Source organism: Triturus cristatus, chromosome 5_2 (genome assembly GCF_964204655.1).
Source record: "Triturus cristatus chromosome 5_2, aTriCri1.1, whole genome shotgun sequence".
Taxonomy (NCBI): domain Eukaryota; kingdom Metazoa; phylum Chordata; class Amphibia; order Caudata; family Salamandridae; genus Triturus; species Triturus cristatus.
In genome coordinates, this window is record NC_140588.1 from 962,942,523 (window position 1) to 962,955,069 (window position 12,547).

The 12,547-nt window shown below is 44.9% G+C and overlaps 1 protein-coding gene across 1 annotated transcript in view; it reads left to right on the forward strand.

The window, feature by feature from the left end:
• Positions 1-12,547, forward strand: part of COL4A5 (collagen type IV alpha 5 chain) — a 589,146-nt gene that overhangs the window by 405,262 nt on the left and 171,337 nt on the right. Inside the window, exons 38-41 of the mRNA XM_085608164.1 lie at positions 6,723-6,803; positions 11,191-11,289; positions 11,437-11,487; positions 11,567-11,752. Of these exons, the coding sequence (XP_085464290.1) occupies positions 6,723-6,803; positions 11,191-11,289; positions 11,437-11,487; positions 11,567-11,752 (417 nt within the window). The remainder of the gene's footprint in view (positions 1-6,722; positions 6,804-11,190; positions 11,290-11,436; positions 11,488-11,566; positions 11,753-12,547) is intronic.

A 12,547-nucleotide genomic window follows, 5' to 3' on the forward strand; every position in this document is an offset into this window, starting at 1 on the left:
TTTGTGGATTTCATTGGGGCAAGAAAAGGGAAGGCCGTGCAGAAAAGGACTCTGTTAATGTGGATAGTCCTTTGACCAAGAAGCAACCTCTGGAGGGATTGAGCGCCCATTTACCAGGGCCAAGGCTGTTGCCACTGCGTTGGCATGCAGAGTGCATGTCCTTGACATCTTGCATGCTGCAACGTGGGCATCAGTACACACTTTCATGAAGCACTACCACTTTGACAGCCAGGTCCAACTGGAGGGGCATTTCAGTTTTTCGTCTGAGCCATTTCACAGGTCCACCACCTAAGAAGTCACAACTTTGGTATCTATTCTAAAGTTGAGAACTTTGTGGTTAGACTTGTCCATCAGAAGAACATGTTTCTTACCTTCAGTAATGCTCTTTGTCTTGTATACTCAGGGCCACTGGAATTATGCAATTGTGCGCCCGCAACAATTTTTGCATAATAACAGATTTGCCACATAATTCATCATCTGCTGCATAATCTGCAGATTTTAACAAAAACAATTCTAGCTCAAACGGTTCAAAAAGTTCCTGAAAACACAGCGACATGTGTACTGGAAGGCCCTTTGCAAAGGTTGACTGGTCACGTTTCTGTAGCTTATTGTTGTGTTTGGGTGTTAAACTGCTACTACTGAGTTGCAACTAATGCTCAGACAGTGTTAACAAGTTTTAAAATGACAAAATAATGAAGTAATACTATCACAAAATGTACTGCATATTGGCGCATTATGTGCCTTTTCTTGCAGTATAATTTACTCAACCCAGATGCATAATTTGACCATCCTATGCCGCATAATTCCAGTGGCCTTGTGTATACCCTATCTAACCGCCTATTCCAGACAGTCTTCTCTCCACCTGGTTCGGTGGAATTGTCTCTTTTTCAATCTAAAATGTGCCAAATTAGAGATCTGCACACTCGTACCTCTGATTATTGTTGGGCTTCATTTGTTAGAGTCAAGAAAGAAACTGAAGTCAAAGTGCAAGGGTGCCTCCTATATGAAGCTCCATTGGCTCTTATGGGGTAGATGGCAGTCGGCACTGAGCCTCACAGCACCACCGCTGAGCAGGGGCAATGCTGTTTAAATATTCTAGATCCAGTCTGGCACATTTGGATATTGTAAAGGTGAGCAATCTGCAGTGAGATAGAGTAGCCACTAAAAAGAGCATTACCAAAGGTAAGTTACTTAATCTTTTGGTCTTTATGGACAAGGGAAGCGTTATTATTGTGCTGATGGAAGTTTTGTTAATTAACTGTCCTTCTCATTAGTTGATGCTTTGTGTGATTGGGGTGTTTTTTTTGTTTTTAAATATCTTCTTATAAGATATAAACAAAGACAAAAACATTCGGCAAGCAGCATGCACAGAATGTTCATAATAACACTTATGGCGATTGTAGTTAGGCAACGTTAAAAAAGTGGGTCGACATCAATCATTCATTGGGAGGGGATTTCAAGGGGACAATGGTTCCTCATACGAGGATTGCACAGGGGCCACACAGATCCCACCCCGGAAATCATTCCAATTTACACCACACTGTTGACCTCTTCCTGGGGCATCCTCGTGCCACATAGACCGTTTTCTCCCTGAACATACACCAGTCCAAATTCCTTTTCCAGGAGGTCAGAGTTGGCGGGGCATCCACCCCCCACATTTGGGCTATGTCCCGCTTGGTCACCATTGCCCCCAGTGTAGCCCAGAGCCTCTCTATACTCGTCAAGTCAGTAGGTTCCCACATATTAAGTAGACATCTTTTAGCCTCTGGGCGGATGTTCTTTTGCAGTACTTCCCCCATCACTTCATGTATCTCCCGCCAATACTTCTTTATCTGTTCACATTCCCAGAGTATGTGGAGGAAGGTACCTACGTGACCACAAGGGCGTCTGCAATTCCCCTCCACCCTCCTCCCCATGTGAACCAGCTGGGGCCCAGTGATGTATGTCCTGTGCAATATTTTGAGCTGGACCAGCCTTAGTCGCGCGGAAATCGCCACCTCTCGGGGCGAGGCGACCGCCTCTCGCCACTCCTCATCATCAAAATCAAGTACGTCTCTTGCCCAAGACTCACGCAACCTTTCAAGAGGATTCAGGGTGTTGTTGATCAATTTTTTATATGTTAACGAGATTGCTCTCTGTGGAAGATAGCCATCGAGTAAACGATCTTCAAGTGACGAGGACTCGGGGGGATTGTGCCCTTCTGAAGGGTAGCAGTGATAGCATGGTGGATCTGCAAGTAGCGGAAAAATTCTGAGCCAGAGAGCTCAAATTGCTTTTGGAGAGTGGCAAAGGTGACCATATCCCCCTTCTCCCAAAGATCTGCCAGCCGGGATATACCAAAAAGATCCCATTTATCGAATTCTTTTGAGGTACGGAGGTTACCCAGCTGGTCGGAATCCCACAGAGGTGTTGCCAGAGTGAGCTTCCGGTCCCAACCTAAGCTTTTATTAACGGTGTTCCAAATCAGAACAGAGTGTATAGTTGGGCCGGTTAGGGGGAGTTTCCTGGGATTTGAATACAGGGCTCTATTGTAATTCCGCCAGGCAGTAGCCATCTATCCATAGTAAAAGCCAGGTCATTGGGCAGTCGGTAGGTGCCCTGATTGATAGTGGCCAAGTGAGAAGCCCAATAATATTTCCGGATATCGGGGAGACTGATACCTCTAGGCTAAGTGGGATTTGGGGCCTCCCATCCCACAGCAGCTCTCTTTGTAATCCTTCAATTTCTCGAAAAAATCTTGTTGGAACTGGATCTGGGTAATTTTGCAGGGCATATAGCAGACGAGGTAGGGACATCATTTTAAATAGGGCAGCTCTGCCCAGCAGAGAAAGCGAGAGTGTTTTCCAACTGGCAATATCACGTCTCAGCCTCTGCAAGGGCGAGGACAGGTTTCGCTCATACCAGAGTTGATCTGTTGTAATAAAAATACCAAGGTAGCGGAAGCCATCCCTCACTGTCTGCATTGGGCAGTTTCTGGGCAATGCAGCAGACTCATTTCCTAGGACATATATGAGAGACTTGCTCCAATTGTTCGAGTTTCCTGAATATCTACTGAATACTGTAAAAATATCCAATACGCAGTTTAGAGACATTTTGAAGGAGGCAAGGTAAAGGAGTACATCATCGGCATAAAGCAAGATGCGGTCCTCCCAGTCTGCCGACCACCTCGGTCCGCGAATCACCAGATCACCGTGGATCCAGGCTGCCAGTGGTTCCAGCGAGAGGGCAAATAACAGGTGCGATAGTGGACACCCCTATCGGGTCCCCCGACTTAGTTGGAATGTGTCTGATTTTTTGTTATTGACCAATACTTGGGCCAGTGGTTTCGCATAGAGGAGCCTAACCCATGCTATAAAAGCAGGCCCGATCCCCATTTTGGCGAGAACAGCTAGGAGGTATGGACATTCAATAGTATCGAATGCCATTGAGGCATCTAGGGACACAATTACGGCTGGCACCCCGATGGTATCAACCCTCCCCAGCACTCCATGAACCCATCGCAGATTAGGGGCCGTGTTACGGTGGTGTATAAAGCCTGACTGGTCCGGGTGAACCATGGTGTTTATCACCCATGACAACCGGGTGGCCAAGAGTTTGGCGAGGAGTTTAGGTTCTGCGTTGAGCAGGGAGATGGGTCTGTAAGAGGTGCACTTGTTCCTGGGTTTCCCTTCCTTGTGAATCACGACCAATGACGCCAGGCGCTGGTCTGGAGGGAGAATTCCCACACTCCTGCTCTCCTCAAACATGGCGCGGAGATGTGGGGCAATTTTATCGGGACGCAGTTTGTAGAGCTCAATGGGTAACCCGTTGGGCCCAAGCGCTTTCCCAAGCGGAGGTTCCTGATTGTCTGGGCTTTTTCGTCGTTGGTGATATTGCTATCTAAAAAGCTTTTATCTTCGTCTGAGAGGGTGGGAATACAACTATCTCGAAGGAGGTCTATAGAGTTCTCCGCGAGGAGGTATGAGGCCGATTGGTATACCACGTTCTAGTGCGTGGCGTACTCATGGACGATTTCAAGAGGGTCCGTGATCACTCCACCTGTCAACTCCGGGACTAGCCTATTGGCCCGTTTCTTCTTGTCCAGCCAGACCAGGTGTTTACCAGCTTTATCACCCCATTTATACACCCTACCATCTCTCTCGCTTCCCCAGGTCAGTGGCAATACTTCTATATTCGTCTCTTTTCAATTGTAGTAGGTGAGTTGTTTCTGGACACATTTCCTCAATGGGAGAGTCCTCGAGACGGAGGATCTCGTCCTCTATATCCTCAAGATCTTTTTTTGTTTTTCCTTTTTAACTCCTGCGATCAGCGAGAGAGCCTGCCCTCTAATTACCAATTTGAACGCCTCCCACAATATTTGGAGGGAGTCGACAAAGCCCTGATTCTCCTGAAAATAGTGATCTATGGTGAGCAGGAGCCCTTGGCGGACCAAGGGGTTGCGGAGGAACCAGGGGCTGATGGGCCCGATCGTACCCACCCGGGTGTTTTTCCAGGACCAATCGGGCCCATATCGGGGAGTGGTCAGATATACCCCGTGCCAAATGTCAAATTTCACGAATGTGCTTTGTTTGAGACGCTGGGGTTAGGAGGTAGTCAATGCGAGAGAAGCTGTGATGCGCCCCCGAGAAATAAGTATGTTGGATGCTACTGGGGTGAAGCGACCTCCACACATCCGAGAGGCCGAGGGCCTCCAGTAAGTCCAGGAGCCAGCGGGACGAGGGGCCGATGTCGCGCGGGGGTGACAATCCAGGGAGCCAGAGGCAACCGCGTTGAAATCCCCTCCCATTAGTAAGAGGCCCTCAGTAAGTGAGAGCAGCTGGTCCCCAGATCAGTGAAGGTTTGGTTCTGCAGTCCGGGCGGGACATAAACCGACATTAAGGTAAGTGTGTTGCCCTCCCACTGCCCCGTAACTGCGGAGTATCTGATTGCATGGAGGGGGTTTCAGTCTTCCCCTTTTTCGACGACTGGTTGTTCAAGGCTCCACACAGTCGTCTCTCACCTCCAGACTATGGCATTTCCTGGGGTTTTCCATCAACATGCCGAAGTTGCATCTGATTCCCTCACATAAGCTTCTCTTCATCGGAGCGGTTCTGGACACGGCGCAGGTTCGGTTTTATCCTCCCAAACAGCGAGTCCAGGACATTCGTGCTATGATTCCGATCTTTCAGCCCTTGTCCTGGGTTTCGGTCAAGACGACCTTGACGCTGCTGGGACTCATGGCCTCCTGCATCCTGCTGACCAACCATGCCAGGTGGCACATGCGGGCTCTGCAGTGGGACCTGAAGTTCCAGTGGGCGCAGCATCAGGGGAACCTGTCCGACTACGTCCAGATCTCGGAGGGCAATGCACAACAATTGCAGTGGTGGCTCACAAATCAGTATTGGGTCAGTGGCAGATCCCTCTCCCTTCCCCAACTGGAGCACACAGTGGTGACCGATGTGTCTCTCCTGGGATGGGGCAGCCACATGGGAGAGGCGGAGATCAGAGGCCTCTGGTCTCCGGCGGAGTCCCGGCTCCATATCAACTTTCTGGAGCTTCGGGTGATCCTTCTTGCACTGAAGGCATTCCAGGGGGAAGGTAGTGCAGGTGTTCACGGACAACACCACCGCCATGTGGTATTGCAACAAACAGGGCAGGGTGGGGTCGTGGACCCAATGTCAGGAGGCTCTACGCGTCTGGACATGGCTGGAATGTCACGGCATTTCCTTGACGGTTCAACGTCGGGCGGATTCTTTGAACGCCAGAGCGGACGAACTCAGCCGCCGGTGTCTGATGGATCACGAATGGCGTCTTCACTCGGAGGTGGCGCAAGGTCTCTTTCAACAGTGGGGAGAGCCTTGGTTAGATCTATTCACCACAGAAGAGAACGCGCAATGTCTGCAGTTCTGCGCGTTGGAATTTCCAAGGTGGCACTCTCTCGGCTATGCTTTTCGTCGCGAGTGGAGCTGCTGTCTGTTGTACGTCTTTTTCCCTATACCTCTTCTACCCAGAGTGCTGAAGAAAATCAGGCACGAACGAGCCCAAGTCATCCTTGTGGCTCCGGACTGGGTTCGAAGAGTTTGGTATCCCGAGCTACTCAGTATGAGCCTGGATCCCCCAATCTGACTGCCTCTGCGGGAGGATCTTCTGTCGCAGCAGCAGGGGACGGTTCTCCACCCGAACCTATCCAGCCTCCAACTTCATAGTCTTAAAGTAGGTTGTGGGATTTTAAAAAAATGTTGTAAACATCACTTATAATCAGGTTAATCCATTGATGCGTCTTCAGCTTGTGTCATTATTTCAACTTACTTGTGGGCTTGTGCTCTCTAATGCCAACTACAACCACATTTGTGCAAATTTGTTTTTAAAGTCAATATATTGGGCTCCTGCTGTTCACTAATATATGAATATTAAATTATTTTAAGTTGCAGAAAATTGAAATGCAAGGTGGTAACATGGAATTCAGTTTAAAGGTCAGACTTTCTGTCGATAAGATACTGGGTTAATAGTAAAAGGCATTTGAAAAGTCTCATTATGGTGGTGTGAACTGTTACCAATTAAGCAAATTTGTGTCATCCATAGCTTATTGCCCAGAGTAGATCTTTTATGTATAAATTAATTCATGTTTCCCCACCCGATGCCTGACTAGTGCATTAATATTTTGAATTTTGTTGTATTCAATTTTATATTGATTTTTAATTCCACTGTTATGTATTTACTGACATTCATTTCATTTTCTACAGGTTCGCCAGGCATTCCAGGATCTAAAGGTCTTGATGGATCACCCGGAGCCCCTGGAGGCCCTGGTGCACCAGGCCCCAAAGGTAATGACTACAGGGGTCTTCAACCTGTTCTGTAATAAGTGCTACTTATGTTCAATAAAAACCACCCCAAACTACTAATAGGTGTTGTAATAGTGAACACATCAAACAAGATTACATTAGTGGTCACTATATGTAAGATTACTAGAAGAGATCACCTCAGTGTATCAGGCATGGTTACCAGCAGTAACGCAAAAAAAGGTAATAATATTGGTAATAAGTCTCCTAAACGCCTCATGATTTATTGTTCAAATATCAGCTGTAAATATGCTTTGAAAATTCAGCCATTTTTCTCCACTCATCATCTTATGTTTTTTGAAAATATACACACTCGTGGAATTAAATACGCACTTTTCAATGTAGGTATACATATATTAATTCAACAGATAAAAAGTTTCGAATTTAGTAAGCTAGGCTGCAGGTAAACAGCGTTAACAACGCATGCGAAACAACGCATGGCGTTACAACGCGGTTGTTACAACTACCGCATTGTTAGTTCGCATACCGTTACAACGCAAGTCGGAACCACGACTTGCGTTGTAAGGGGCAAAAGGTGTTGGATTTAAAATCCAACACCTTCCCTACTGTCCGCACAGACTGGAGTTGGAATAGTAAATTATACTATTCCAACATCCAGCGCCCCTTACAACGCAATTCGTTGTTCCGACTTACGTTGTAACGGTATGCGAACTAACAACGCGGTCATTGTAACAACCGCGTTGTATACGCATGCGAAATAAGGTGGCATATTCCAGTAGGCTGCACACAAGAGAGCTATTTACAGGTAGCTGGCGAGCTACTGGTAGCTCATGAGCTACTGCCTAGAGAAGCCTGGACTAAAGTGTCATGAAGCACAGTCCGTCTGGTGCTTTCTTGTACAAATTATCTTTAAAGAAATGTTTATAGTAGAAAAACATAGCTATTGCTCTGAGCATATCTTTTCATTGTCACATGTTTTTCAATGGCAAAACAATCTAAAAGTAGAACAGTTTTCTATTCTAAACGAGGTACAGCTTCTTAGTAAGAAAGAGCCACAGAATCCTTCTTTAGGAGAGAAATGTCAAAAATTAAAAGTATATGGTAAACAAAACCAAATTACAGGAAGAACATAAGCGATGAATATGAAGTTAACCACAAATTTGATTACTTGTACTCTTCTGGGTTATGACGTAGTTCATCGTCCAACCTGGTATAGGAGAATGGCTACCAAAAAAAAGGATGCCTTATTAATGCTACACAGGGTCTTGAACCAGCTATTAGCTCTGGTGATCCCATTCTCTCTTAAAGTATCATTAGTAATGAAAAACTTAAAATGGTGGGGAAGCAATAAGGCCAGGCCATTAAATCGTTTGGTTCATTTGGACAAATCAATGCATCAGATCAGTCAACTAAAACCACTTTCTGTAGCCAGTGTCATGCCACAAGGATCCGTTTATCCCCTCGCTTATTTGACAGATCGATACAATCTTTGCATAAACTCTCTAAAATTAACAGGTGTGGAACTTCACAATTACGGGGATGACAGTAATATGTCAAACTCAAGAGTGATTACCTTCATGACTCACAGATTTTGAATGACCATTACGAAGCCATTAAACTGTGAAAAGGCCAAATAGCACTAAACACAAACAAAATCAAATTATCTGTCAAAAAATACAAAACTGCGTTAAAGAAACAACTTATTTGATGTTAATTGTTTGTGCAAGAAAGTTGTCAAGTTATAACTCAAAAGGTTAAAACCTTGAGAATAATATTCAATACTTACTGGTCATAAGTGTACCAACAACTAATATTCTGAGTGTAAATGGGAACCTATCCTATCAGAGGAGCATAGAGCAGTAATAACCAAAGCAATATTGAGTATAGATTCTATTACTGGAGTGCTCCATTTGTAGCTCTACCGAAGAAATCATTGTAGTTACTGAGATTACAAACATTCAAACTTCCACCTAAAGGATGGTGTCAGGATTTTGAAGTAGACACTGAATCTAACCCTACTCTGGCAAGGCTACACTGGCTATCTGTGCCCAAGGGGATTGAGCTTAAAGAGGGCACATTAGTGCATGGAACATTGTGATCATCTGCTCAAATAAGCTTTCTCCATGGCGTAACCCGAAAAGAACGTTAAGATCAGGGGAAATTAGTTTGTTGAATCAGACACGCTATGGAAAATCTTCCTTTAGGGGCAGATCATTAGCTGTTACTGGGGCCAAAACCTGGAAGCAAATGTCTATTGAATTTAGAAAAGAAGGATGCTTGATTAAAAACTTCTCTCTCCTAAGTTGACAGTTGCATTTTCGCAGGCCTAGCGTTTTCTATCTTTTTCAAGGTAGCACAGTATATATGGAAAATGAACCAAAATTTGGAAGTCTTGTTGCTTACATATACAGGGAAGTTTCAGTAACATATTTCATAAGACAGAGAATCTTTTGGTGCAGACATCATTCAATTCTGAGGAACCGTCTAGAGAAGTGGCGGGTAAGGATTTCCGGGAGTGGTACAGAGAACATCTTCTTTCTCTCTGATGTTCGAGGTGACCTGGGACTCCAGGCACACTTGACTACTGTCACTATGATCATGGCTTCTTCAATTTTGTGCAATGCTGTGGAAACTATATCGCCATACAGTTACTTTGAGTTTCAGTAGCTCTTCCTCCCCATTCTACAATCCAGTGTTTTTCGCCCCCTCTTTCAAATTCTGGTGACAATTACACACAGTGTAATCCTATCGCCTAACAGTGTTTCTCTTGTCATCAGCTGGGAAGTGGTGAACAGCTGGAGTTCTAGTTTTCTATAATGTACGGTCATATCTTGGGCAGCCACATATTGCGTGCTAAGTTACTGAGCAAGTGAAATGGGATATCAGTACAACTTCCACATAGCAACTTAGTCTACAGGGTACGAGCTGGTCTCCAGTGACACTTATCCCAGTAAATAAAAGGCATGGCAGTTTTTTTACTTTCCCCTAAAACATGAATTGGGCTAGAAATTCTAATGTACATCTGGTTATAACTGGAAATGGGAAATTACTGTATTTTTGCATACACTAACGAGTACTCTTTTTGGTTTCATAGCAAACGTTTTGTTTAAAGAGTCACAATGATCATTTGAAATACGTCCAGGACTCGAAGCATTGCATTTAGTGTTGGACAGTCATTAGTCTGTCATGTCTTATGTGTATGTCCTGTCAAACAGACTATAGAGGTCACCACATTCATAGAGTTCGTCCGCCATCCTGTTGTAAACCAGGACCGTCCGCCATGCCTGCGGCGGTCCCGCAACACAAATTAGGATGCGACCGCCACCATGGCGGTCGCATTCTTCATTTTAACATTGCAGCGGGTGCTGCTCATAGCAGCACCCACCTCGATGTTAAAATTTCATGTGTTGCATTTCACTGCACTACATGGCAGGACACCATACGGTGCCTGACACTTGGTGCAGTGAAATGTAGGGGGGGTACCATAGGTACCCCCCAAGTGCACCCCACCTCCCCCCAACACAAGGGGGGCCTGCTACGGGCTCCCGAATCTGTTTCCACCTGTCTGGGATGAACGCCGCGAAAAGACAGGCGGAAAGGGATATCGTAATCCCAATCGCAATGCTGCCCTATGTTTTGGTTCCGCAAGGCGGGCGGAAAAGGACCGCCTTGTGGAACCATGGCGGATGGTCTTTGCGTCCGCCACGCTTTCCGGAGGATTCCCCCTGCCATCATAATCTGGCGGGGGGAAAACTGCTGTCAGATGGCAGAGGGCCTGCCACCGCACGGCTGGCAGTGGCGGTCGCTCCGCCATCGTAATGAGCCCCTTAGTTAGGAGTTTGCTAATGGTTTCCATTGAACGTACATACAGGACAATCCTGTTAAAAGAGCTTAAGCACCAGAATTCACAGCAGCTCTCACTCCAGCTTAATTAGTTGCAAGTAAAACCTGGACACTCTTGAATAGCTACACAATTTTGGATAACCACATGCACTATCAGTGATTTAAATATAATCATACAACAAAAATGTACCCTTTAGTATTCACAATACACAATCTTCGACAGACTGCAAATGGGACATATTGTATTGTGCGCCCTCTCTTTTAAGTTACGCTGCACATAATATTTAACCCGCTAAGACTCTATTTTTCCTTTCAATGCTCATGCAGTAGAATGTAAAGATGGGTCTTTATTGAGTAAAGTTGAGATCAACATTATTGTTTAATAAGATTATTCCCTGAACAGACGTGTAACTTCATTGTTCATTGTCACTACATTAATAATACCGTTATATTGCTCATTCGGGGTTTTCTATCTATGTTTTTAGAAACTACATAAGCACCTTTTATCTCAAATCGTGTTTGAACTAGGTTGTCTTGTGACTGGAGAATTTTTCATTGTTTTTTGCAGGGGACTTCGGCCGTCCTGGTCCAACAGGTCCCCCAGGTGAAAAAGGACAGCCAGGTCAAGATGGCATACCTGGGCCAGCTGGGCAGAAGGGTGATCCAGGTGAGGCTTTAATGTTACCCATATTTTTCTTCATTGCTGGAATTGTCATAAAAAGCACATATTCCTTCTTTTATTTTAACCTATTCCGAGAAGGTTTTTGGAAAAAGTTCATGAAGCATTCTGACAATTTATTTTATTGGTCAACAGGTCTGCCAGGGTTTGGAACCCCGGGTCTTCCCGGTCCACAAGGAACGCCAGGTAATGTTAATACAAAATAATTTACTTCCTGCAATACAGTGTAATGCACCTTTATTGAGTGGTTGTCTTTTTCTTTAAGGGCCAAAAGGTGAGTCAGGATATTCAGGCTCACCAGGAAGTCCTGGATTTCCTGGTTCCAAGGGTGATCAAGGATTGCCAGGACTGCCCGGTCTTCCAGGTGTTCAGGGCCCCGCTGGTCAACCAGGCCCACCCATGGAAGGCCCGAAAGGAAGCATTGGTCAACCAGGACCACCAGGAAGATCAGGTATGACCAGAGAATGCAAGCAATACAATGTTAATGATGCTATGTTTTCCTGCCACATTATTCCTTATGAACCCCAAACAAAAGTCAGATTTTTAATTGGCCTACATTTTAATGGACACCTTCATATCTTATTTCCATGAGGCATAAGGTATCAGGGTTAAGTGCTAGCTGACACTAAGTTTGTATTACAACCTATGTTTCAGGAATGCCTGGCAGGAAAACGTAATATCTTCTTTTCATTGCTGGTCACATCTCAGCATGATTCACAAAATTATCTAATGAGCACAAAATGGTCTGATTTATGTTAACGCAAAGTATGTTTTCTATTTTATTCACATGAATGATTTTAATCCTTCACTTAAAAAAGTATTTTCCTGAAGCACAGACTCAAATCCATGTTGGCACTTGGGGTTTTCTGCATCTCAGCGTCACATGCTGCACTAAATGTTATTTCATCTTCAGTAGTCAAGTGGATACCGCACAACTTCCAGTCCTCATCTTCTTATGTTTCTAAGTTGTTTCTTTGGTCTCGTAAGCTTTGCAAATGGTACCTTCCTAGTAAATGGAACATCACTGGGCATTAGTATCAACTGTTAAGGAAGAGCTGCCTTTGCAGCTAAAAGCTATAGTAAAAATAACTAAAATGGTATTTTATTCTAATACCTAACTTTCACCTATAAAACATAAGGTTTCTTTTTACCAGGTTTTGTGATATTCTTTCCTCAGCTGACACTACTATAGTCAGTTCAGACAAACTCCAAGTCATATTTCTGATTAATAGACACAGTCTATTTA